Raw genomic sequence first — 23312 nt, forward strand, 5'->3', positions numbered from 1 at the left:
AAATGATTTTCACGCACAATATTGGTCAGTTAAATACTGCTACTAGTCACAAGTCAACACTAACAACAAACAAATACTTCTGAAAAAAAAGTATAGTCTTACATGTACATGTATTTAAATTGGCTTAGAATTTGGTCAGCATGAGAAAACTCATCTTGCTGAGGCTACCAAAGGGATGGGGCTATTCACAGGCAAATAAAAACTTTTAACCACTGACACTGTTACAGTAAATTAAGTGTTGTAAAAATGTGTGACTTGTTACTTAATCTCATTTAAATGACCTCCAGTCTTCTGATATCATGGGACCTGGTAATGATTTTTTTAAAAGCCCAATGTAACAGAGATAACCGGGCATGACTGTATATATGTATGCACATAATTTTAAATGGAAAATCTACACCATTTTTAACAAGTTTCCCTCTAATGCAAGACCACTGCTCAAAATACAATGTGATTTGAATAGGAAATTGTGCCAGTTTTCCAATACTGTACACTGAAGCTATAAGCTATTTAGAATATTCCAGTATGAGTCAGACTGAAGCTAACAGCTGATCAGAAAATAGCAATCTGAATCAGACTAAATTAGCAGCTATACATAATACAGCAGCCTGAACAGACATGTTACATGCAGTTTAGTTTCACCATAAAACTGCAACAGGTGCTCTATAGAACCCAGTATCTAATCTGCATCTGTAATAATGTATTCCCCAAACTTGCAAAAACATAAACATACAACTTTAATGCTGTGGAAGACACCACTGCCAATGGAAAAATGACACCCACATCTAACCATGCTGATGCTGGTGAGAAAAACCCTCAAAGGTACTGATGCTCCACTAACCAAAATGATTTTCCAGGAATTTAAAATAAAACCAATTTTTCCTGTTAATGGCTGAGTGCTGAAACCATCTCTGACATCCTCAATACTACCAAGATTTTTTCAAATTAGCTGTTGCAGATGTCAGATTGGCACCATTTTCATTTAGGACCAACAAGACATCTTTCAGGACGAATAAGACATCACATAAACTATTTGACTGACACCCAATAATGATATGACTTTTCATTATGCAAAAGTAAAAATAAACACAATTTTCAAGATGGCAGCTATGGTGGTTATAACAGATATTTGACTAACACTATTTCTATTTATGACATCTCAGGGTTAGAAGTGAAACTGAATTTTAAAAGTTTGGGTTATTTTTAATGATTTAAAATATTTCATGGTTTAAGACACACAACAGTTACAAGATTATCCCCATGGTGAGTATAACATTTACTACAAATCTGACAGATTATACTTTGAGTTTGTTTTTAAATATAATGAAAACATTGGAAGTCATGTTGGCAAAATTTTCACTTATGACAACTAAAACCTATGCTGATTTCACCATTCATTCAGGAGTAGAGATAACAAGAATTTCAGGACAGCCAGTGCGGTGACCACACTGGATGTGCAACCAGTTTCCTTTTCATTTAAGACCAGCTAGACATCATACATCTGGTGCATTTATTACTTTCCTTCTGAAAGAGTAACAGTAAGATTTTTAGGATGACTCCTATAGTGGGCCAAATTATACATCAGATCTGCACCAGTTTCTTTTATGACCAACTAGGTATCATACACTCGGCATAATAAAACATTTTTTGGTGGAAAAACCCTAAACAGATATGACCTTCCATCCGAGGAGTAATGATAAAAAGATTCTCAAGAGGGTTCCTGAAACAGTTATGTTGGATGTCTAATCAGCACCACTTTCATTTAGAACCAACTAGATATCATAAGAAGTCTTTCAGTGAAAACCCCATGCTGACATGACCATCCATTCAGGAGGAGCAGTGATAATAAAATTTTAATAATGGCAACCATGACAGCCAATGCTGAACAGCATATTGATACCATTTTAATTTAGGACCCACTACAGTCTGAATATACATCCCACTTGTATGTACCCCTCTACCAATTTTACAAAAGAAAAGCATAAATGAGATATAAAAAATACACAGAACTTAGTTCCTTCATTTATTTATAATTTCATACCTGATTATGACCAAAGGGGGCCCTAACAACATCATCATCTGGTAAGAAATATGTTAATCTGACTTTCCACTTAGAAGGAATAAGGATAGCAAAACAGATGACCATACTGGACATCAGATTGGCACCATTTTCATTTATGACCAGGTACACATAACAAGAAGCCTTATAGTTAAAACCCCACAGTGATGTGATCATCCATTCGGATGGATTAGTGATTACAAGATTTTCAAGATGTCCATTGTAGTTGCCATACTGGATGTCCAAATGGCACCATTTTTGTTTAGGACCAAGTAGACCAGTCATCTCACATTCAGCCTGAAACCTTTCACCAACTACCAAGCCTGCTTGGCTCAGGCATCCACACACTCAGTAGAGCCAAATAAAATCTGTCCCCTCGTTAAGGCCATCACCCTTCCAGGCAACCATCAGCTGCTATCTCCTTGTTGAGGCAGCCGCAATGCCAGTCAGCTGGCCATCCCCTCGATAAGGCCACTTAACTACAGGGCAGCTGCCCTCTCATCACATCCAGCCAGGCAGCTCATAGCCCTCTTCTATATTACTTCTGGGGTGCCGATACCAAATGCCCCACTGTTAAGGTTTTGTATAGCCAAATATCAGTCCACTGTTGAGGCCAACCAAGACCAGCATGACCACAGTTAAGCTATTCACACTGCTGGGCTTTGATGTGACCAGGCAGCATGTAGCCATCTCCTATACTGCTGCTGGGCTTAACTGTGATATGGTAGCCATCACACCATTAAAACATCTCCTATATTACTGCTGCACTCTTCTGTGGTCAACACCCTCATTAAGTCTATCATACTGTCAGAAGGCAGTCGGTGACAGCCACATGGTCCTCTTCTATACCTTTGTGCTCAACTCTGCTCAATACTACATGTATTCTTCCCACAAAGTCTGATATTTACCCCTGACACAGTCTTAAACAGAAGAGCAACTCCAGTGCACCAGCACAGCACCAGGCCAGTTTTATAAAAAAAACTGTTTTGTTTTAGAGTTATCCCTTACATGCATTCTGCTCGACCTGTGCCATGCCATCACAACCAGCCATAACCAGCAGAGCAACTCCATTGTACCAGCACAGCACCTGTCAGTTTGGTGAGAATCCAGTCTATTACAGAGATGTCCTCCACTGACATTCATCAGAATCATTCTTACCTTCTACCAGAAAGTCTGTACCCTTCTTCTCAAATATAAGCTTACTGGATACTGGCAATAGTACCCCACAACCAAAGAGAAGCTTAAACACCTGTCCAGTGCAGTTCAGGTACTATGATGAGGCAAGCAGCCCAGTAAAGTTGCTACACCATGCCACATTACCCACAGCATTGCAGAGTGAAAATGGCACAAGACCAGAGCCTCCAAAAAAAGTTGATCCAAGGATTGCTATGAGAATTCCAATATATGACCAGAACCAATATACTAAACACCTGCCACCATAGCAGCCTGCCATAGCAGATATCAATTTAGATCTCCTCCCATCTTTCTTATTCCAACAGCTAAGCAATGTAAACCAATGGTTAAATAGATTAATATGAGCATTGCTGACCAAAGTAAGGTCAAGACCTGAATATTCACAAAGCCAGCTGCAATTAAAACAAAATCTAGTAGACGTTAGGACAGATATCCCTGCCAACCTGAAAATCATCAATGACATCACCATCTTCATGAGTGCCATGAAATACAAGCTTATTATCCATGGCTGGAACATTGATTTCAAGGCAAAACGGTGCAAATAAAGTGAAGTGACAAGTAGGAAGAGGATCTAATAAGAGGTTTAGGACAAACCAGAACTTTAATTGCTGATGATACTGTTGCTACTGCCATCAGATAAGTACATGCAATGTCTTGATTTACACTAATGTGGACTCCAAAAAAAAGTACTGGGAATGATTACTGGCAGGAATTAAATACCAATTTACAAAGTCTTATCAAGTGAAATTTGTGTTTTAATTTTTCAGTTTAAATGTAATCATGATGAATGTTTTATGTCCTCTTCTATCCAATGTAAAATGTGTCAAATAACTGTCACGGCAATACTCACAGCCCCTTCCATGACAACATAGGTGCTTAATGAACAACTAAGAAGGATTTATTTTTACAACTGTTAAGGACTTAAATACTCATCTGACATGAAAATACAAGGCAATCAAAACATTAATTCTCAACACATAACATGCATAACATTATTCATGTTTAGGGCCAGCCTAATTTGTTATATAAATCACATACCACAGACAGTTTTATGGATCCCATCACTTTGAAGTTATTGAAAGAGAAGTGTAGTTTTAAAAATAATTACACCTAATAAGTATTTTTCTCAAAAACAAACAAAAAATTAAACTGAAGACAATTTTAATCTATTGTGCCAGATTCATGGAGTTTTCAAAAGTATTCATCACTTCATAAAAACAAAAAAGGCATCAAATGGTCCACTGATTATAAGTAAGCTAACAGAACACAAGTTAGAATAAATGCTTACCCACTGTATTTGAGGTGGACATGTATTGTTACTCCATTTAACATGGCATTCACTATCTTTTGTACACTTGCTATTAATCTGGCACCAGCCGCAACCCATTGGATCTTGTGAAGACAAGCAGGCAGAACAGGTCATGTATACTTCACAGCTGTCCACATGGAAATTTGTCACCTGCAATTATATTTTCTGAGAACTGAAAAAGACATTCAGCAGTCTTTCACTATTAGCACTTCAATATATAAATTCTCTTCTTATACTGCCAATATGCCAGTATGCCATCAAATTAGGATCAGGACTCCAAACATCATTTCAGATTCATAAACAAAAGACTAAAAGGATTTAAATACCTATCAACTTTTTAAGCATTTTCATTTGTCAAATCAGTTGCAAGACTTTTAAAAATGCATTAATATCCTAATTATAATATTTTTCAAGATGGTTGGATACTGACCATGTTAAATTTAACTTTTCTCTTAAAGTAAGCTTCTAGTTTCTATCTTGTGGAAAACCAGACACATAGTCATGAGAAACTGTGAATTTACTTTCAAGAGACTAATTCCTGCAGTCGTATTAAATCACAAGTGTTCATCATAGACAAGGAAATCATACAACAATTTTAGAATGCTGCCTCTATAATATGTCCAATATGTCTGTCACAGTAGCCATTTTGAATTGTTAAGATGGTTCAATTTTGCATACAACTTGAACTGTCAAAATCTTAGGAAACTTCTACCGGATACCCATAGATCCAAATGTCAAGATAATGTGACTGGGTAGGAAATGATGCTAAATGTCTGCAGCATGATGCCCCTGTGCTAGACATCACTATAAACTGTCATACTGTAGACGTCATAGCGATATGACTGAAAAATTGTTAAAGCTACATTTAAATCTAAATCACACACACACATAAATAAAAACATATACATGTTTTTAAAACTACTCAAAATAAATGTCATTAGAAGTGTGTTGCAAGACCTGAAATCACTGATCCAAAGGATCACCATAACAACAATTTTACTGATCCTACCAAAATTTGACATCCATATAGTTTCAAACTCCGAGCAGAAAGTGTACATACCATCCTTTTCTGGATCATATTTCATCTATCCAACATTCACTTCCCAGAATTTCAGGTACTTTCCAACTCTCTTCTGATCATTACAATCATGCTCTTGTTGTCATCATGAAATTTCTAACAATTTGGTTGTGACTGTGCACATTGCAAGAACTTAGGCACCATTCAAATTGTCACTTTGCAATGATATGAATGTTTGTCACAAATGACCTAAAATTAGAACCTGTTATTTGGTAGAATTCTGCATTATTCATTCATTAGTCAGCCAACAAATCTTTTTCTGATTGGCAAAAGTTGGAACTGGCCTGATACCCAAGATTATTTTTATACCATCCATACTGAAATGAGTGAATTGGGCCAGGATACAATGCATGTGTGGTTTGACAATCAACAAACTTATTTACTTGATGCATGGAAGAAAACAGACATTCCTGCCTGATTTTAAAGTTCAAAATATATAAACATGTGCTGGCTTTGAGGTAGTCCACATGCTGCATGAATTTGTAGGGTAGGAGATCAATGAATGATTGGCATCAAATCATTCTGAGTGCTATTACTGGCTCTTATTAGATCAGCATTCAGTCTTTATATAAGTCAATATTTCATGCAGCACATTACAGTTTGAAAAGTTTGGAGTACATGCCTTAGATTTCATTTCTTGTTCAGTGTGTAAGACACTTCTAATTTGTCAGCTTTCTATTTTAAGTCTAATGTTGCTCCTCATTTTGTGTCCTATATTATTTGTTGTGACTGTTAATTAATAATGTAACTTTTAGCTGGAGCTTACTCAGTTATTAGATCAGACTGTGATGGAAAACTTAATGAAGGTCAAGAGCTTGCAATGCGGATGGTAATGGAAAGAAAAAAAGCAAAGGTCAAGCTTTAAAAAAAAGGATTAGACACGATATCAAGAGAGCCAAGGCTGTTACAGAATGAAAAGTCAGAGACAGGTACAGATTCATTATGCTAAAATCAATCTAATCAACATGGATTGTTTAAAGTACATGGTTCAGTAACATTTTACAAACTGGGATTAAATGAATCTTCTTTAGCAAATTCTTGAGATTCATCTGATAACAACACAGATTTAGCATGCATTACTTCTGTAAAGAAATTAAAAATCAAAGAAAGGCAATGCAACATGACAATCTTCATCAGAATATATAAATGAAGAAATAAATAAGTCGCAAAAGTCATCTATTAAGGCTAAATCTTCAGACAAGGTCAAATATTCACAAAAATGGCCACATTTTTGCTTGGAATTTGAATTTGTTAACAAATCAAAAACATTTGATGATCTAGATTTACAAACATTTGTGTCTGGGGTACTGAAAACTATTTCTAAAACAAATTTAACAAAGGTTGAGAGATATGCAAAAATCAGTTTGATCAAAAAATTATGTATTACTTGGCAACAAGATATTCACACCCACAATGCTCTTTAGTGTGTCGACACATTCTGGCGTGTTTATAGGCGTTAACAGTAGTGCTTTTTCTCTGCAAGATTTATTTATTCCATATTAATTTGAAAAATTATGGTAAAGAATCTAGAAGTGTCAACTGAAAACTATGTGTGAACATTAATTTTCTCGACCTCAGAATACTTAGGTGTCACACCCACAACACAAATCTTCCAAAAATTTTGAAAACTGAACTTCAAATTGCTGAATCAGGAATTTTTGATTTTCAAAGAAGTAAAATACTTCTCATCTCAAAAATAAATGTTTACTATTTACAATTTCTCTTCTGAAATGACAAAGATTATGAAGTATGTAAACACAAAGATTAGGAAGTATTCAAATACAAAGATTATTAAGTATAGGAACACTAAGATCAGGAAGTATGTGAATAAAAATATTATTACATATGTGAATTACAATTTCTTTTTATGAGTACAAAGATGATCAAAAGTGTGAATTACTAAAGTATGCATTTCCCACAGGTAACAAAAAAGATGCTGTTTCTCAGAACATTCTTTTTAATGTGTATATAAAAAATATCCACTGATCACCCAGGCACTCCTTAAAAATATATTTGAACAATCTAATTATGTGGTGCTACTTTGGGTCCTTTTTAAGAAAATCCATTCCAGTGACCTATTTTGTATCACCTTTAAATCTTAATATTAAATCTACTGGTTAATAGTTTCCTTTATTGTCTTCTTGATAGACATAATATTCTATTTATTCTAGAGATGAACAGTATATTATTTTCAGTGCATATTTGGTGTATGTTGCTTTTCTAATTTCCCATGTTTTAATAGGCCCTCGGCTGGAAGAAACATAATTAGCTATTATGAGCAAGACTTTAAAAGGCAATCTACTTTGATTCATAATTTGTCATTATGTTTCAATTATATCATTACAATGATTTTGTGATACATGTGCAAATTTACATGTATCTTTTAAGATCTCAGTCAACAAAGGGTAGAATGCCTTTACAAAGTGACAACTTTCTTTTTTTAGCTTTAAATTGTTAATCAATAATTGTTCCCAATAAATCTTCTTCAGCTCTTGCTTTTCATTTAATTTTGTTCTTACTTTCTAATTAAGTTTACTTCTTTCTCTCTTTTCTTCTGAAAGAATGCAATTAATCACAGCTAGTCATGTGCAAGGTCTTGGCATGTAAAAAAAATAAACAGAACAATTAACCATGAAGAGGAATGCAATCATATGCTTTGTTAGATTTATGTTACAAGATACTTGTTAAATTATTATAGCAACAGGATGAAATTTTTATTGATCCAATGGATTTGTGAAAGTCCTCGATGCAACCCTGCTTACAAACCGTACTGAAACCGAATTAAAAACATTTTGGATTAGGAAACATGCATTTTCAAAATCAATTTCTATTTTAAGACTCTCACATAATATTGAATTAGACATATAACAATGTACTAAAACAAAGACTGTGTCAATCGAAATAAGTCTAACTATTTAAATTCATATAAATTTGCATGAAATTCATTTTAATTTACTGAATAAAAATGTTATCTTTACTCTGTTCAATTGTATATACAAAAAAGTTTTTTTTTATAGAAAAGGGTTGTTTTTAATTTTGACAAAAAGTCCTTAAAATTGTACGACTTGGTACAAAAGGGACTGATTGTTTTCTTATTGTGAACTTCATTTATCTCAGGTTGGTACCCAAACATATACCACAATGGCTGTGTATTTAATGCAATCATTATCAAGGACACCCGGTGCATGGGATTCCACAGTGAAAATTGCTTCAACAGTTGATAGATTTCTGCATACTTAGGAAGGCCCAGTAGTAAATTCACTGCAGTGGTGAGTTAGGGGTGATGAAGATTACAATCTGTAATATTGATTAACACAGTGTTCCCAGAGCAAACTACCAAATAATATGCAAAGATTAACAGTATGCATTTTCTTTAACTTTACATATAAAATAGGGAGCTTGTGAAAATTATCTTTATCATTTTATCTAACATTTACAGAGATCACACATCACACTGACACACTGTGGTGCTTGACTGGTCTTTATACCTTCTAAGAAAATGTACCGATATGGAGAGAATTATGAGGTAACCAGACAACTTGACCAATCTGATCACTTGAGCACTTGGATTGACTATACAAATATGTTTAGGGTAAGTAACCAAATGATCCATACAGAAGTTGTATCTGAACTGACTTTTGAGTTCCACAACCTCCAAAAATTCTGGTAAGAACTCAATAAATTTAACTTGTGATCAACACAATTATCATTCAATTAAGATTTTGTACTGTCATCAAGTAGTAGATAAAAATTCCCCATTTTTTCCACAACTCTGACAAAGTAGTGCAAAATGAAATAGCTTTTCTCAGTTGGGAACAAACCAATTATTTCTCTCCCACCCACCACCCCCACCCCCAATTTCCCATTAGCCTATGAACCTTGTTCATTCCACTAAAATAGTTGCTTTGTAAACATTGCCTCAAAGGATAGTGAATATGGGTGTAATGCTAAGATGCATAGGCACATGAGGGCTGGAAGCAGGAAGCTTACTTATTTTTAATCAATGGACCAGGTATTAATTGTAAGAGTTGGAGCCTTACACAGTATTTTCCTATCATTGTACATATTCTTCCTTGCATTGAGACAGCTAAAAGGATTATCTGTGTACATGCCAAACAGAGTTGAATCCAGAATGGTTCAATCATAACTCATAATACCTTATTCCCAGTCAGGATATAAAGGTTCTTTTGTCCCTTGTCTATCTCCATATCTCTCTGGACTGGGACTTGGGAATCACCACTGACATCATAGTCCAAGTATAAAGTCACCGTATCCTTCCATTTATTGCTATTCAATCCCACCTGTAAAGTTAATTATCATGATTCATTTCATGTGCAGCAGAGTAGAAGTTTCAGATACAATAAAATCCATTCATAAATCTTCAACAAGTTAAAACTTAGCTGGGTAAATAAAACTTGATCTTATTTAACCAGAAGACCATAAAATATATGGGAAAGGATCTGATTTCTTTATGAATTTTATGAATGTTGTGATTATTCCTGCCCTATGTATGCACAACAACAAATTTCCATAACTAAATTTAGCCTCTGTATACTTGTTTTGAAAACTTTACAACACAAAATATTGGCTAAAGAAAGAAATTATATAAGATTTTAAAGAGTAAAACCTTTAGCTACAACATGTGTAACACTTGCAACTGGATATAATTCAACATGTAACTGTGGCAAATATAGTCATTACTACTAAATGATCTAGTGACACAATAATTACTGTGACATTTCAAATATACACAAAATTAGTTTGGCAAAGGCCCAAGAGCATGCCTATACAGGTAAAGTCACTGAACACATGCTTTATAACTATAAAGTGGATGCTATGACTATAAAATATCTACAGGAAATTTACTTATATACACATCTCCAAACATAAGCTGAAATTTATAGAGAGTGCAAGACATGTGCAATATTGTTCTGATTTACCAACATGGACCATGTGAAACAATGATAGTTTTCTACAGACAAAGAGAATTATCTGCATGCCTTAATAAGTCAATGATTTATATTGCAAAGTATACAAATTTTAAACATGCATTACTGAATGCATATACTAGCAACCCATGCAGGTAACTACAAAAGGAAAATTAACATGTATGTTTATGTATTCATGACAAAGTTGTAATTCTACAATAGATACAAAATCAAAACCGAAAATATAGTGAAACACCTCCAATATGCTCTATAGACAATGCCAGCCTTCTCAGGATGCTGCTCAGCATGAGCAAAAGTAGTAACTGAGGGACACATGGGATTTTGGCACCAATCCATTCATCTATCAAGGGGAGATCACTCTGACTGCCAAAGTTTAGCTCCCATAGCTAACATTTTAGCCTGGAAGTGCTGGATTTGTGAAGTAGTGGTAGTACTCTTAAGGTATTATAATTACGTAAGATATCTGATATCGAAATATTGCTTTATGGTTCCTTCTTAAATTTTCAATGGCCTAGACTGAAAAAATTCTTATTAGTTAATAGGGTGGTATATTAGCACTAATAATCTCATTGTGTCTTTGCCAACCACCTTGGTGACACTGCAATATCACTATTTTGCTTATGATCAAATGATCAAGTTTCAGATAAATGAAATACAGGCTGTACTGTAAATACTTTTTTAAAAATCTTAACCTTTTTGATGTGTCCATTTGCTGTTCCAAGAAAGGTAACCACTCTTGATGACTGATTCAAGACAACAACAGAGGTGAGCATTTCCTGATTGTAAAACAATAGAGAAGCATGATCCAGGGCAAACTCTTCTGTGCCCTCAATACCTGCACGCTGGCCCGAATCATGCACACAGTCTTCATCATTTTTGCTCTGAAATAATAATAATAATAATAATAATAATAATAATAATAATGATAACAACATGTAACTCAAATTAGCCAGGTAATTCCTTATTTGGAATAAATAATCGTGTATGCGCATCTGTTTTTTTTTAGATGCTGCAGCAATGGGGGGGGGGGGGCATCATATCCAGGGATAAGTCATGTGCTCCCAATCATTACATAGCTTAAAGGTTATGATATATACTTTCCTTACAAGACCATAGTACTTTTGTTATGACTCTTTACTAAATAACCTTGCTTTACACATAGACCAGTACAGTTAAATAAAATCAATTTAATGTATTGTTTTGAATATAATAATTAGCAAATTTGTATAATGTCTGTACAAGAATGGTTACTAGTATCAAATAAGGAAAGAAAACAACATAAGTTTCAGAGATATAAATGTTGGTCTAATGCTGATAATGGATAAATCTAGTAAACACAAGTAAAAGAATATAACCATTTTGTATTCATTTGATGGGGTATTACAATGTCCACATGCATACATTGTTTTGCGAGTAGTTTTACACAATGATCCTTTTACCTTCTATTATACATGTACTAGTTCAAGACATTATGATTTAACACATGGAATTTCTTTGGTTTTTTTACTTTCCAAATTTTTAGGAGCCTTTGGCAGTATAGTTCATATACTTTTTGGACAAGCTTTAAGTGAAAGACCAAACCAACCTGTTAAGAACACTGACAGTATAAAGTAAATGACGATACACCAGCGTTATTGAAGAACAATCTCCTAAATCCCAATCATGACTGAAAATGCAAGAAGTTAATGCAAAGACAGTTAGTCTCAGCTAAAACCAGTTTTTTTATTTATTTCGTCTTCATCTAACAAAAGTAATCAATACCAAATAAAAATATCTGGTGGCTCTTAGATGAGAATACAAGATGGTATACATGTACTTTGATGATTCTTGGCAAACGGCCCTATAATTTTCTGATCGCATTTGTTCAAGTTTGACAAGTTATCTTTCTCAATGTAAGCATCTTTACAAATCAGAGGCTATATTTTTAAGTTTGCTAGCTTGATAATTACCTGTAGTTTTGTTAAGTGACAAGCAGGTTTATCAGGAAATAAGGTGCTAATATCTTGGACTAGAGGCTTTTAAAACTTTTGAAACTGGAACAGTAACCATGTGTTATACAAAAACATAGCTGATTATCTAGCACATAAATGTGAAAGAATTAGCTTTCAAATGTTTAGTTACACCCATTTTAGAATCAACTTCACTAGCTAAGGGTCAATGATCCACTTACACATCAAACCAATGATATAATTTGCAAGCTGAAACAGTGTACAAGTGCCCTCTTTCACATAAAAATGCCCCATAGGAAGCAAAATTAACTGACCAAATACTAAGCTTGCTATGTGACATGTTACATATTTAATAGGGTGATTTGCATGATGTTCACTGGCATGTCTCATAATTAAATAATACTTCATATACTTAAATTGTACAAACCAAAATTTTCTGAGTAAAATGTTTCTTCAAGAATACTTACCCAATCATAATACCATAGAAGAACTACTACTACATCACAAATCCAGACCTCCCAGATATTTTGTTTAACTAAAGGTAGCTAAAGGTTGTCTGCCACCAAATGTGGTGGTCAGGAAGAGTGATCTCCCCTTACAAGACTTTGTGGCAAAGCCTAAAAATACTTTAGTTACTAATGGAGCAGATGACACATCCTCTATGGTGAAACTGTGGGTAGGCTGGGAGGGTTTACATGTAATATGATTAGGAAAGTATTCTTGAAGAAACATATTTTAATAGGAAAAACTGGTTTCTTCTTCAAATATATTACCAAATGATAATACCTTAGAAGAATAGGTAAGAGGTGGAGGGAGGTAAATTCCCCTTGCCCTGGAAATATTATCTCTGGTCCCTGAAGGTATGTAAGACAGCTTCTTGGTCACCTAGATGGATGGGACTCACGTCTTAAGAAGCTGTTGATCGATATGGAAGGGAGACCTGCTGTGCTGCAGATACAGGTCCTACCAGATCAAATTAGGCCCTCTTGGATGACAGATCTCGGAGATAAAAGCCAGAGAATGTAGACTCCAATCTCTATTCCACAACCTGAATGATGTCAGTTAGTGAACAGTTCCGATTTGATGCTAGGTTGGTGGCATCTGCTCAGACCTCATGAGCATAAGTACATAATAAGTTCATTTGAGTTGGGGTTATTTCACTGTATGCTGAGTGACTAAAGGTCTTACTCCAGGCTGAGATAGTTCTAATAGATTCTCCTGTTCTTTTATGAGATGCAGAAAGAGGTATGATCTCCCTTGACACAACAGCTCTGTTCTATTAAGGTACCACATGAAAGCCCAGAGTGGGTCTTGTAGGTGGCCTTCAGTTGATGTGCCCATATGAGACAGAGGTTTCATGACAAAATGTTTAGTTACCCATAGAAGGAATACATTTCTTGGTGATGAAGAGAATATTGTCACGAGTAATTCTTGTTGGAATTTGCATGTAATTTGGTTCTGTTGGTAGAGCATGTATTTTGCAAATTCTGCCTGCCATCGCTAACACCACGAGCAAGCAGGTTTTGTAGGAAATGGAGCACTAGAGATGCCCTTGAAACTGGTTTAAAAGGTATCTTGTTCAGCCAGTTTAATACCCAAGAAAGGTTCTGCTTTGGGCACAGGGTTAACATTTTTTGCTGTGTATGCGAGAAGATCAGACAAGTCCTGGGTTTGTTCAATATCCTCTCTCCCATGATAACAAAAGGTGTCAGCATTCGTGGAGTGGTCACCTTTGATCATACTCAGTGCTAATGTTTTATCTTTGAAGAACCAGAGGAAGAAATTAGCTATTTGTGGTATAGATGCCTCGAGAGACAGGATATGTTCGTTTGCACACCAATGGGTGACAATGTGCCATTTGCCTTCATATGCTTTCAGCAAGGAGGGCCATCGCATCTGAGCATTTCTCTCCACAACTGGTTGTAAGAATTGTTTAAGTCTGAGGACCTATTTGATATGATCCAGACATGCAGGTTCGGGAGCTCCAGAGAAGGATGAAACAACTGCCATTGTGGTTGCTTTGAGTAGATGATGGAAAACCTGAATTTTCTGTAGGGTTTACAATGCAAGATTGAAGAATTTGTTGACCCACAACTCCTCCCATTGGAGTGGCATGATGAGGATATTGCAACCGGCTGTTTACTTTGCTTTCTGTATCACTTCTGGAATCAGAGGTGTTGGAGGGTAGGTGCATGCATTCAGGCTAGTCCAATCCTATGATAGGGCATCAATTGCCCAAGCTTTTGGGTCCAGGACAGGAGAAACAAAGGATGAGAGTCTGGCATTCCACCTTGTCGCAAACAGGCCCACCAATGGTCTGACCAATTGAGTAAAGATCTGAGTGAGAGACCATTCCTTCTGTATTAGTTGAATGTTCTGTGACAAAGAGTCAGCTAGTATGTTGAAGTGTCCTGGGATAAGGCAAAAAAATATGTGGTTTTGTTGATGACAACACCGCTTCAGAAAGTCCCAAAAGTACAGGAACTTGTGTCATCCATGTCATTAGAGATAAATCACCATTGTAGGATTGGCTTCTTCCTTGTAATTTGAGATAAGTAACCACTCTAGAGTTGGACAGAATGAGAACTCACTTGCTAAGCAAAGGCTATCACAATGGCCATCCTCTTCCGAACTGATATGAAGATGTCATTCCTGGGGAGAGCATGCACTGCTGGCATCCTGAAAGGATGGTGAAGTCAGGCTCCCCAGCCTTCTGTACTTGCATCGGTATAGGCTGTAATCTCAAGGGGGTGAATGTGTTAGGTTAGGTTCCCCCAATTCCGCAGATGGTGCTTCAATTGGGTGAATATGGTGAGAGGATGGTCCAGTGTGCAAACGTAAGGACTCCATTCATGCAGAGGAAACAGCAGCAATGGGTGCAAATGAAGGTGACCTAGGACCATGCAGTCCACTGCTGCACTGAGCAAGCCTAGTAGGCATTTATAGAGCACTGACCTGTACTTGCCTGGCCAGAGCAGAAGAAATACTGAAATCTATTGAGTGACTACATTACACACAAAAAACCTTCCTAGAAATGGGAACCGAGTAACCGTTACAGAGACGTACACAGTAGGTGTGACAATGTATATTATGAGGCAATACTTGTTGGGTAAAAAGGCCCAGAGACTGCCAGCACAAGTAAAAACACTGAAGTTGGCATGTGGACACTATGAATGCCTTGAAATAGAAACTCACCAATATATACCTATTCATAATGGAAGTACACATATATACAAGTTATATAAATGCTAGAGACTTGCACGTGCAATATAATTATCGCCCAAACTGAATGTGAAGTCACTTAGGCTCTCCATGCCAGTACCTAAATGCGTGATGATGACAGAGTGTTAGCAACTATAAAGGCAGAACTTTGTCATGATAGAAAGAAAAAAAGTTGGAAATATAAACGGAGTATACTTTCCATAGAAGTGAAAAGTCCTCCAGCTTGTAGTGATATAGCTTCCATGTAGATTCTGGCTTTTATGAGGTCTCATGAAGAGAGCAAGCTTCTTGGCATGAGCTAAAGTAGTAACTGAGGCATTTTTAGGCTTTGCTGCCAAGTCTTATACCTAAGGGAAGATCACTCTGCTTGACTGCAGCATAGGTCAACAGACAACTTTTTGCTCCCTTTAGCTAAAAGAAGTATCTGGGAGAGCTGGATTCACAAGGTAGTAATAGTTCTCCTAAGGAATTATCATTGAGCAACATATTTGGAGAAAAAACTTACATGCAATGTGTCGTCATGAATGGAGGCTGCTATACTCCAAACAATTTCTCAATTTAAATGTAACAGATCTGATTGGATTAGTTTCTTTCTGCTGCATTTAATTAGATAGTGAAGCAACAGATACTGTTTTAGCTAGCTAAATGTGCCATAGGCTGATGTGGGATGAGGTAGATTGACAACCACTGGCTGGTGAAGATGTTTTAGAATAACCCTCTCCAGTTCGGTATGTCCATTTCCCAAGTATTACAGGAAGAACAAATCCAAAAGTGAGCAGAGAGATTTGTTCCCTCCATTTATGACTATACACCAGAAAGTAAGACCTCAAAAGTTGATAACTTGTCTTAGAGTAAATGAACATAATATGGCAAAAAGATCAATGCTTTTTCTTTTTACAAAGGTCAAAAAATATAAAAATTTCCCCGCAACAATTTAATCAAAAAACAAAAAAAGTATAAATCAGCATGAATATACCCACCAGATACATTATGCTTGAACTAATAGCTACTAATACAGTTTCTTCAAAGCAAAGGGCTAGATAAGAACTGAATGATAGGGTTATTTACCACCTGGTTTGGAGCTAAATGTGTTTGAAATTCAGTAATTAATGTTGTGCAAACTGCAAACAAAACCCAACTTAGTCGTAACCATCAAGACTTTAATCATTTTGTGAATGCACCATGCAGCTTAGTGACTACAGCTAATTTCTTGGTGCACTGATTATATAGAGGATATTTGCTTGAAACGAGTGAATAACAGATATATTTCATCAAGTTCTTCACCCACGAGATGAAATTTATGCTATTCACTCGTTTCAAGCAAATATTCTTTTTATTTTATGCTCACATATGTTGGCTACCTAAAGTTTGTGACACAGCGAATTAGCAGATTTCTTATGGTAATGTCAGCTGTTTACCATACATGTTCTGCTGTGCTATGTGTACCTGCACACAAAATTAGTTCCATATCAGATTGATAAAAATTAACTGATATGTCCAGAATAACAAACTACAAGTTTCAAGGATAACAGACATTTTAATTTTGGTTGCAGACGCCACACAGATGACAATGACATGTAGATAAGGAAAAAGTAGTTCACTGACAGAAAATCAAAGGAAGAAAAGTATGCTCTGACCCAAAAAAGTAGTTCCTGTCGTGAAAAAATAATATTTTTTCACTACAGTGAAATATCAATATTATTTTAATTAGAAAATCAAGTAATTCACTGCTTAGCATAAAATAAATGACTATTTAACTGAATGTTCATACAGTGATCAAGTATGGTGTATCATCAAATATGTCTGTTTTGTCTATTACTTTTGTATGATCAATGATCTTACAGTGATCACTTACAGTGATCAAGTATGGTGTATCATCAAATATGTCTGTTTTGGCTATTACTTTTGTATAATCAATGATCTTACAGTGATCAAGTATGGTGTATCATCAAATATGTCTGTTTTATCTATTACTTTTGTATGATCAATGATCTTACAGTGATCAAGTATGGTGTATCATCAGATATGTCTGTTTTGGCTATTACTTTTGAATGATCAATGATCTTACAGTGATCAAGTATGGTGTATCATCAAATATGTCTGTCTTGTCATATTACTTTTGTATGATCAATGATCTTACAGTGATCAAGTATGGTGTATCATCAAATATGTCTGTTTTGGCTATTACTTTTGTATGATCAATGATCTTACAGTGATGAAGTATGGTGTATCATCAAATATGTCTGTTTTGTCTACTACTTTTTTATGATTAATGATCTTACAGTGATCAAGTATGGTATATCATCAAATATGTCTGTTTTGGCTTTACTTTTGTATGATCAATACAAAAAGTTGAAATTTCAACTGATACTGCTAATAACAGAAAGCTATATTGGCTGTCCAGATTTTCAAATGTAGTATAGCTCAATCACACTATACCATGTTTCTTTTCTTTCCCAACTTATGTTTTAAACAGATCATCTAAAAATGCTTGCCACCAGAAGGATGTACTAACAAAGGCATAAAGTGACTTATGTGGTCCCCTACATGTGCTGTCAGTAAGAAAAAAAATCTTGCAAATACCCTTGTTGTTAAATCCTTTGATCTGTATGTTTTTATTTTTCTCCCCATAAATTAATATTCTGGTCAAGATTTCCAAGAATGTTCTTGGGATGGATGAACTAAACAAGGTACGTGAATCAAATGTGTTAAATTTGTTTATTCGAGTCTTGTGTGATAGATTATTCAAAAAGTTTCACATAAAGATGAAGCATTTGTTAGATATTAGAATCTGATGAATCATAAAGCTGTTTGTTTACAACATCTATTTTGCCTGAAAAACAAGTCAGTTACCACAAGTACAAACTCTTCAGAAGCTATTGTAAAGCAATGAACTCAGCAAATAGCGCATGTTATTTGTGTCAACTACTCAAGTATATGAACAATGGTTGAATAATTAGTAATGTATCATCACACAGCAAGTAGGAAGTACATGTAGATTTCACTCCACTGATTGGCCACGTAACCTACCTACCTCCACAGCCACTCACCTACGTACTGTGAACAAGCATAGAAGTTATAACACACACAAAATATAAAAAATAACTGCAAATATAGCAAAGTAGCAGTACTCCGTGTATACTGAGTTTATAAAAACCGGAGATTAATTTTACTTTTAATTTTTATCACTTTTCTTAATGTTTGATAAGCCATTATCATTTCCTCCTACAGAAATCAGACTTTACTTCGTGAAAGTTGCAAGTTTTGAGTAACCCAGAAGTGACAAACTGCAGTACAAATATAGTTCACGAATCAATAATTACCTTCTATATATAGCGAGACCTCACATCAAATTGCACAGTCCTCTCAACTAATTTCTGAACTCAATCACATGTATAATACACAGTTAAGATGCAGAGAAATTCGAGGAGTGGACAGCATGCTGTTATGCTTTGCATCTGAAGTCTCACATGATCAATGTATAGTCGTTCAGACTGCTGAAAAAACATTTAGTCCGACTGGTCAGAAAGGTCCTTCTGAGTAGGCAATGATGTATACTGGTCTAGCATGGATAAATCTATGTCACAATAAACACAAATATGATATAGGTCACTGTGATCTTTTGATTAAATGGGGCAGTAGTCATCTATCAAGTTTTCTTCACAGAAGAGTAATCAGCACTCAACAAAAGAAATTTAACACAACGTTAAATACAAGTCTCTGAGACCTCATTTTGCAACAAGAATAAGGGCTAATCATGATGCATCCACTTGCCAATTTTCATAATTCTTGTTTGCAGGGTATGCATGCTACATGCCCAAAACTCATGTAGCCATAAGCCATGAGCTAATTGCAAAAACTTGATCTAAAGCCAGGTCGAGATAAAATAATGTCTTGTATCTCTTTTACTGTAAGGGTATCGTAGTAAATGAGATTCAAATCATCATCAATTTCCCTATTCAAACATGAACAGTGCCTAAGAAGCATAAAATATGGGCCATAATGACCTACTACTGAAATTGGGGAAAGTGCTCATTAAGATGCATTCCCAAGATTCATGATTCTAGATAGGATAGTATGTGCACAGAATGCCAAAAACCTATGCAGTTATCAGGTAAATTCAAAAACTTAAGCAAAGCCAGTAAAATGTCAAATACAGGTCATAGTGACCTTTTTGCCATAGGTAAAGTATTGAAAGATTAACTACTTTATTGACTGAAGCATGAACAGTGAAAAAAAATCATAATCAACCAAAGTCAGTGAAATGTGAAACATAGGTCACTGTGGTCTACTTTTAAGATGAGAGTGAAGTAGTCATCAAATTTCATGATGTTTAGTAAACAGTATTTTACAACTGAAAAAAAAACAAATATGGAAATGAGATAAAAGCAAAAACTTTTGCCAGTAAAATGTGAGATGTTTTGTCCTGTTGTTGGTACTAATAGATATGCATACAATAATCCAGTTGGATGATTCTGTGGTGGCCTGGGCAGGTATCGAACATATGACTAATGGACTTTATGTCTCCAACACTCTACCAAATAAGCAACCATGGCTCCTCCTTTTATTTTTAGGAAAGGGTGTCCTACTAATATAGAGGCATACAATCATATAATTTGATGATTTTACAATGAACACCTTGAGAAATAAACTTAAAACACAAAAGTGTAACCAGAGTCAATGAAGCATGAAAGATAGGTCAGTGACCTACTTTTGTGGCAGTATTAGTAGTATTTATGAAGAGGCATCCACTTACCAATTGTCATGAATCTATGATTATGGGTTATGTATTTTGTTTAAGGTATTATGAGATTCAAACATATGTAGGGTGGAGAAAGAAAAAAAAAATTTGTTTATATGCACTACAATTTACATTAGCAAGTAAAATGTGAAACAGGGTAACAATGAACTTCCTTTGTAGTAAGGGAATGGTATTCAGAGATTCATACATTGACCTAGTCTGATTTCTTTATTTATTTATGCACTGTGCAAATAACTTAAGTTAAATACAAAAACTTAGCCAACGATGTACAACTAATGAATACGTACAAGTGAAATCACTCCAAGCTATTGCCTAGGACCTAGAAAAAAATATCTGACATTCAGTATGAGTGTAGAGATGTACAAACTTTATATGTGAGATGATAGTCATACAATAGCTTACCTCTGTCCAGTCCCGTGCCACAACACATTGAGTTCTTTGATCATATACCCACCAGGGACGATATCCTATTCCATGATTGTAACAATTTTGCATCACTTTTTCTTTGAAATGTGATGCAATGATATCCATTGTGAACACACACATCACAGTGCCAAAAGAATGGTCTGGAGCCTTTGAAGCAGAATCACTGTTAAAACCAAATAAAATATATACATAGTCTGTACCATCCAAGTAAGCCCTGTCACTGTCAAGTCCATATTTGGTTTTGTAAGCTGCCAATATAATGTTGTATTTCAATGTACCTTTTGTACATGTAATGAAACTTTCTTTATAGGATTGGTATGTGCAATCTAACATAGTCTGACAGAACTGTATAATTCTCCCTGAGCTGCCTCCTGATCTGGATCCTTGCTGATTGGATAGATAATATCCATATGCACCTTCCTCAAAACCGTATATATATTCCACTGTAAAAGAACTTCTAAACATTTCAGTTATGTTTAAGTAAGAAAAATAGCCTGGATCATTATAACGGTAATCTAATACTGCAAATGGAGAAAACGTGATTTTTCTTGTGGATATAACAGTTGGCCATAAATTGTTATGTTGATCATCAGTTCCCATGGCAACAAAAAGAACTGTTTCATTTGAATTTCCTCCTTTCTTAAACAACACTACTGATGCAGTTTTAGTTCCTATATATGCTGCAACTTTGCTTTCATCAAAAGTTCGTACTGCACTATTTATATCTGTCATGTTATAGATTGAGCAAAGACCATGACTTACAGTTCCACACATTAGGAGAAAATTTGATTCCTCATTAATTTCTAAAATAGAAACTAAATTGTTAGTAGGTACTCGATTATCTGTACAGTTATGATGGAGGGGCAGACAATCTGGGTTGTCATCAATAGGTCCAATTATTTTTAACTGTACCAAACTAAGAGACTGGTTCAACTCTAACAAGGTATTCATCCCTCCCACATAAACCTTTCCAGTATAATTATCTATTGCTATTTTTGTCAAATTGTTTTTTGCAAGGTATTCATTTTTAAAGACTCCAGATATCCTTTCTGGAATATAAATAACTAAAAACAGGATCAGCTTTAGAAACTTCATGGCTGTGTAATCTTTACTACTGGATCAATAAATATAGTCAGCTGTAATATTCCTTTTGTAGTGTACACACAAATTGTAACAGTTCTCTTCAGCACCAGGAACAAAACAAATTTTCTCTTATTGGTCCACGTCTGATAATGATGTCTTTTGGCTTCAACGATACTGTATAAAGCTAGTTACATCTAGTTACATTTCTGATCTGCTGGAAGGCAATACAGAATTATTATGGCAATGGCAGGCACTGACGTGTCTGATGTATCAAGAAATCCAGCTGCTGCAAGACAGTGACTGTTAAAGCTCTCCATTCATGTAGTCTCTTGAGTGTCCATGTAGTGGATGATCCTAGACAAATATAAAAAATAAACTTATTCTTAATTTCATCAACCATGTGGTTACAACAGAAAGTAAGCTGATAAAATTATCATACAAACTTCATATATAAAGACACCTAGTGGTAATTAAAAATCATATTTTATTTTACTTAATGTAAAGAAATTAAACAAAACCGCCAAGGTGAAGTTGCAATGTTCCTTTTAATAGCTTACATTTTGCTACAACCAAATTTCATTATAAATGGAGTCAACTGTTTATCACTGTACACTCCTCTCATAAGGAGTATTTTTTGTAAAGTCTGATCACTGATGGAAAAACCTGCTCTACAACATGTATAATGGTAAGAGCTTGAAAACTTTCATGAATGTGAGTATAGTAAAATCTGAGAATTTACCTATCAATTATTAACTTCATTATCCCCACAAGACCCAAAAGTTCAAACTATAATTATAAATAATACATATGTAAATCAAAGGCTCTTCACCTGACAACTGCAAAATTCAATGACAAATCACTCACTGAACAAACTGTTAGACAAAAACTGCAGTCAACTAAACATTAATACATAAAGCAGTCACATCTTTGGATCAGATGAGGTGTCTATCAGGCAATAAAATGTTATATATGATTCATATTACACTGTGTTACACTGTACTATGTTTATTTGGTAAAGGTCACTTCCTGAACACAAGTAAAGCCTCTCAACTATTCAAGAGCTAGTAAAAAGTGATGTCTATTCTAAGTGCTGCAACCACACTCACATCTATATAGTGCTTATACACTAGTAGCCCACATCCAAAATAAAAGATCCAGTGACTTTCTTTTTTATTCCTGGCATAAACACACGTGTTTGAAATACTGCATCTATATGTTTATAAGATGACTTCCATGAAACTATACATGAGACCATCTTGAAATAAAGCTGTTTTATTATTA

The 23312-nt window shown here is 35.1% G+C and overlaps 1 protein-coding gene across 1 annotated transcript in view; it reads right to left on the reverse strand.

Annotated features, from left to right (window-relative positions):
* LOC149789076 (hepatocyte growth factor receptor-like) overlaps window positions 1-22386 on the reverse strand; it is a 134414-nt gene extending 112028 nt beyond the window's left edge. The window contains exons 1-4 of the mRNA XM_089975258.1: window positions 20925-22386; window positions 11282-11470; window positions 9798-9941; window positions 4542-4712 (exon numbers count right to left, since the gene is read on the reverse strand). Of these exons, the coding sequence (XP_089831384.1) occupies window positions 4542-4712; window positions 9798-9941; window positions 11282-11470; window positions 20925-22043 (1623 nt within the window). The 5' untranslated portion in view covers window positions 22044-22386. The remainder of the gene's footprint in view (window positions 1-4541; window positions 4713-9797; window positions 9942-11281; window positions 11471-20924) is intronic.
* Window positions 22387-23312: the final 926 nt, after the last annotated feature.

The sequence above is a fragment of the Sinohyriopsis cumingii genome, chromosome 11 (assembly GCF_028554795.1).
Source record: "Sinohyriopsis cumingii isolate HCF-2022 chromosome 11, ASM2855479v2, whole genome shotgun sequence".
NCBI lineage: Eukaryota > Metazoa > Mollusca > Bivalvia > Unionida > Unionidae > Sinohyriopsis > Sinohyriopsis cumingii.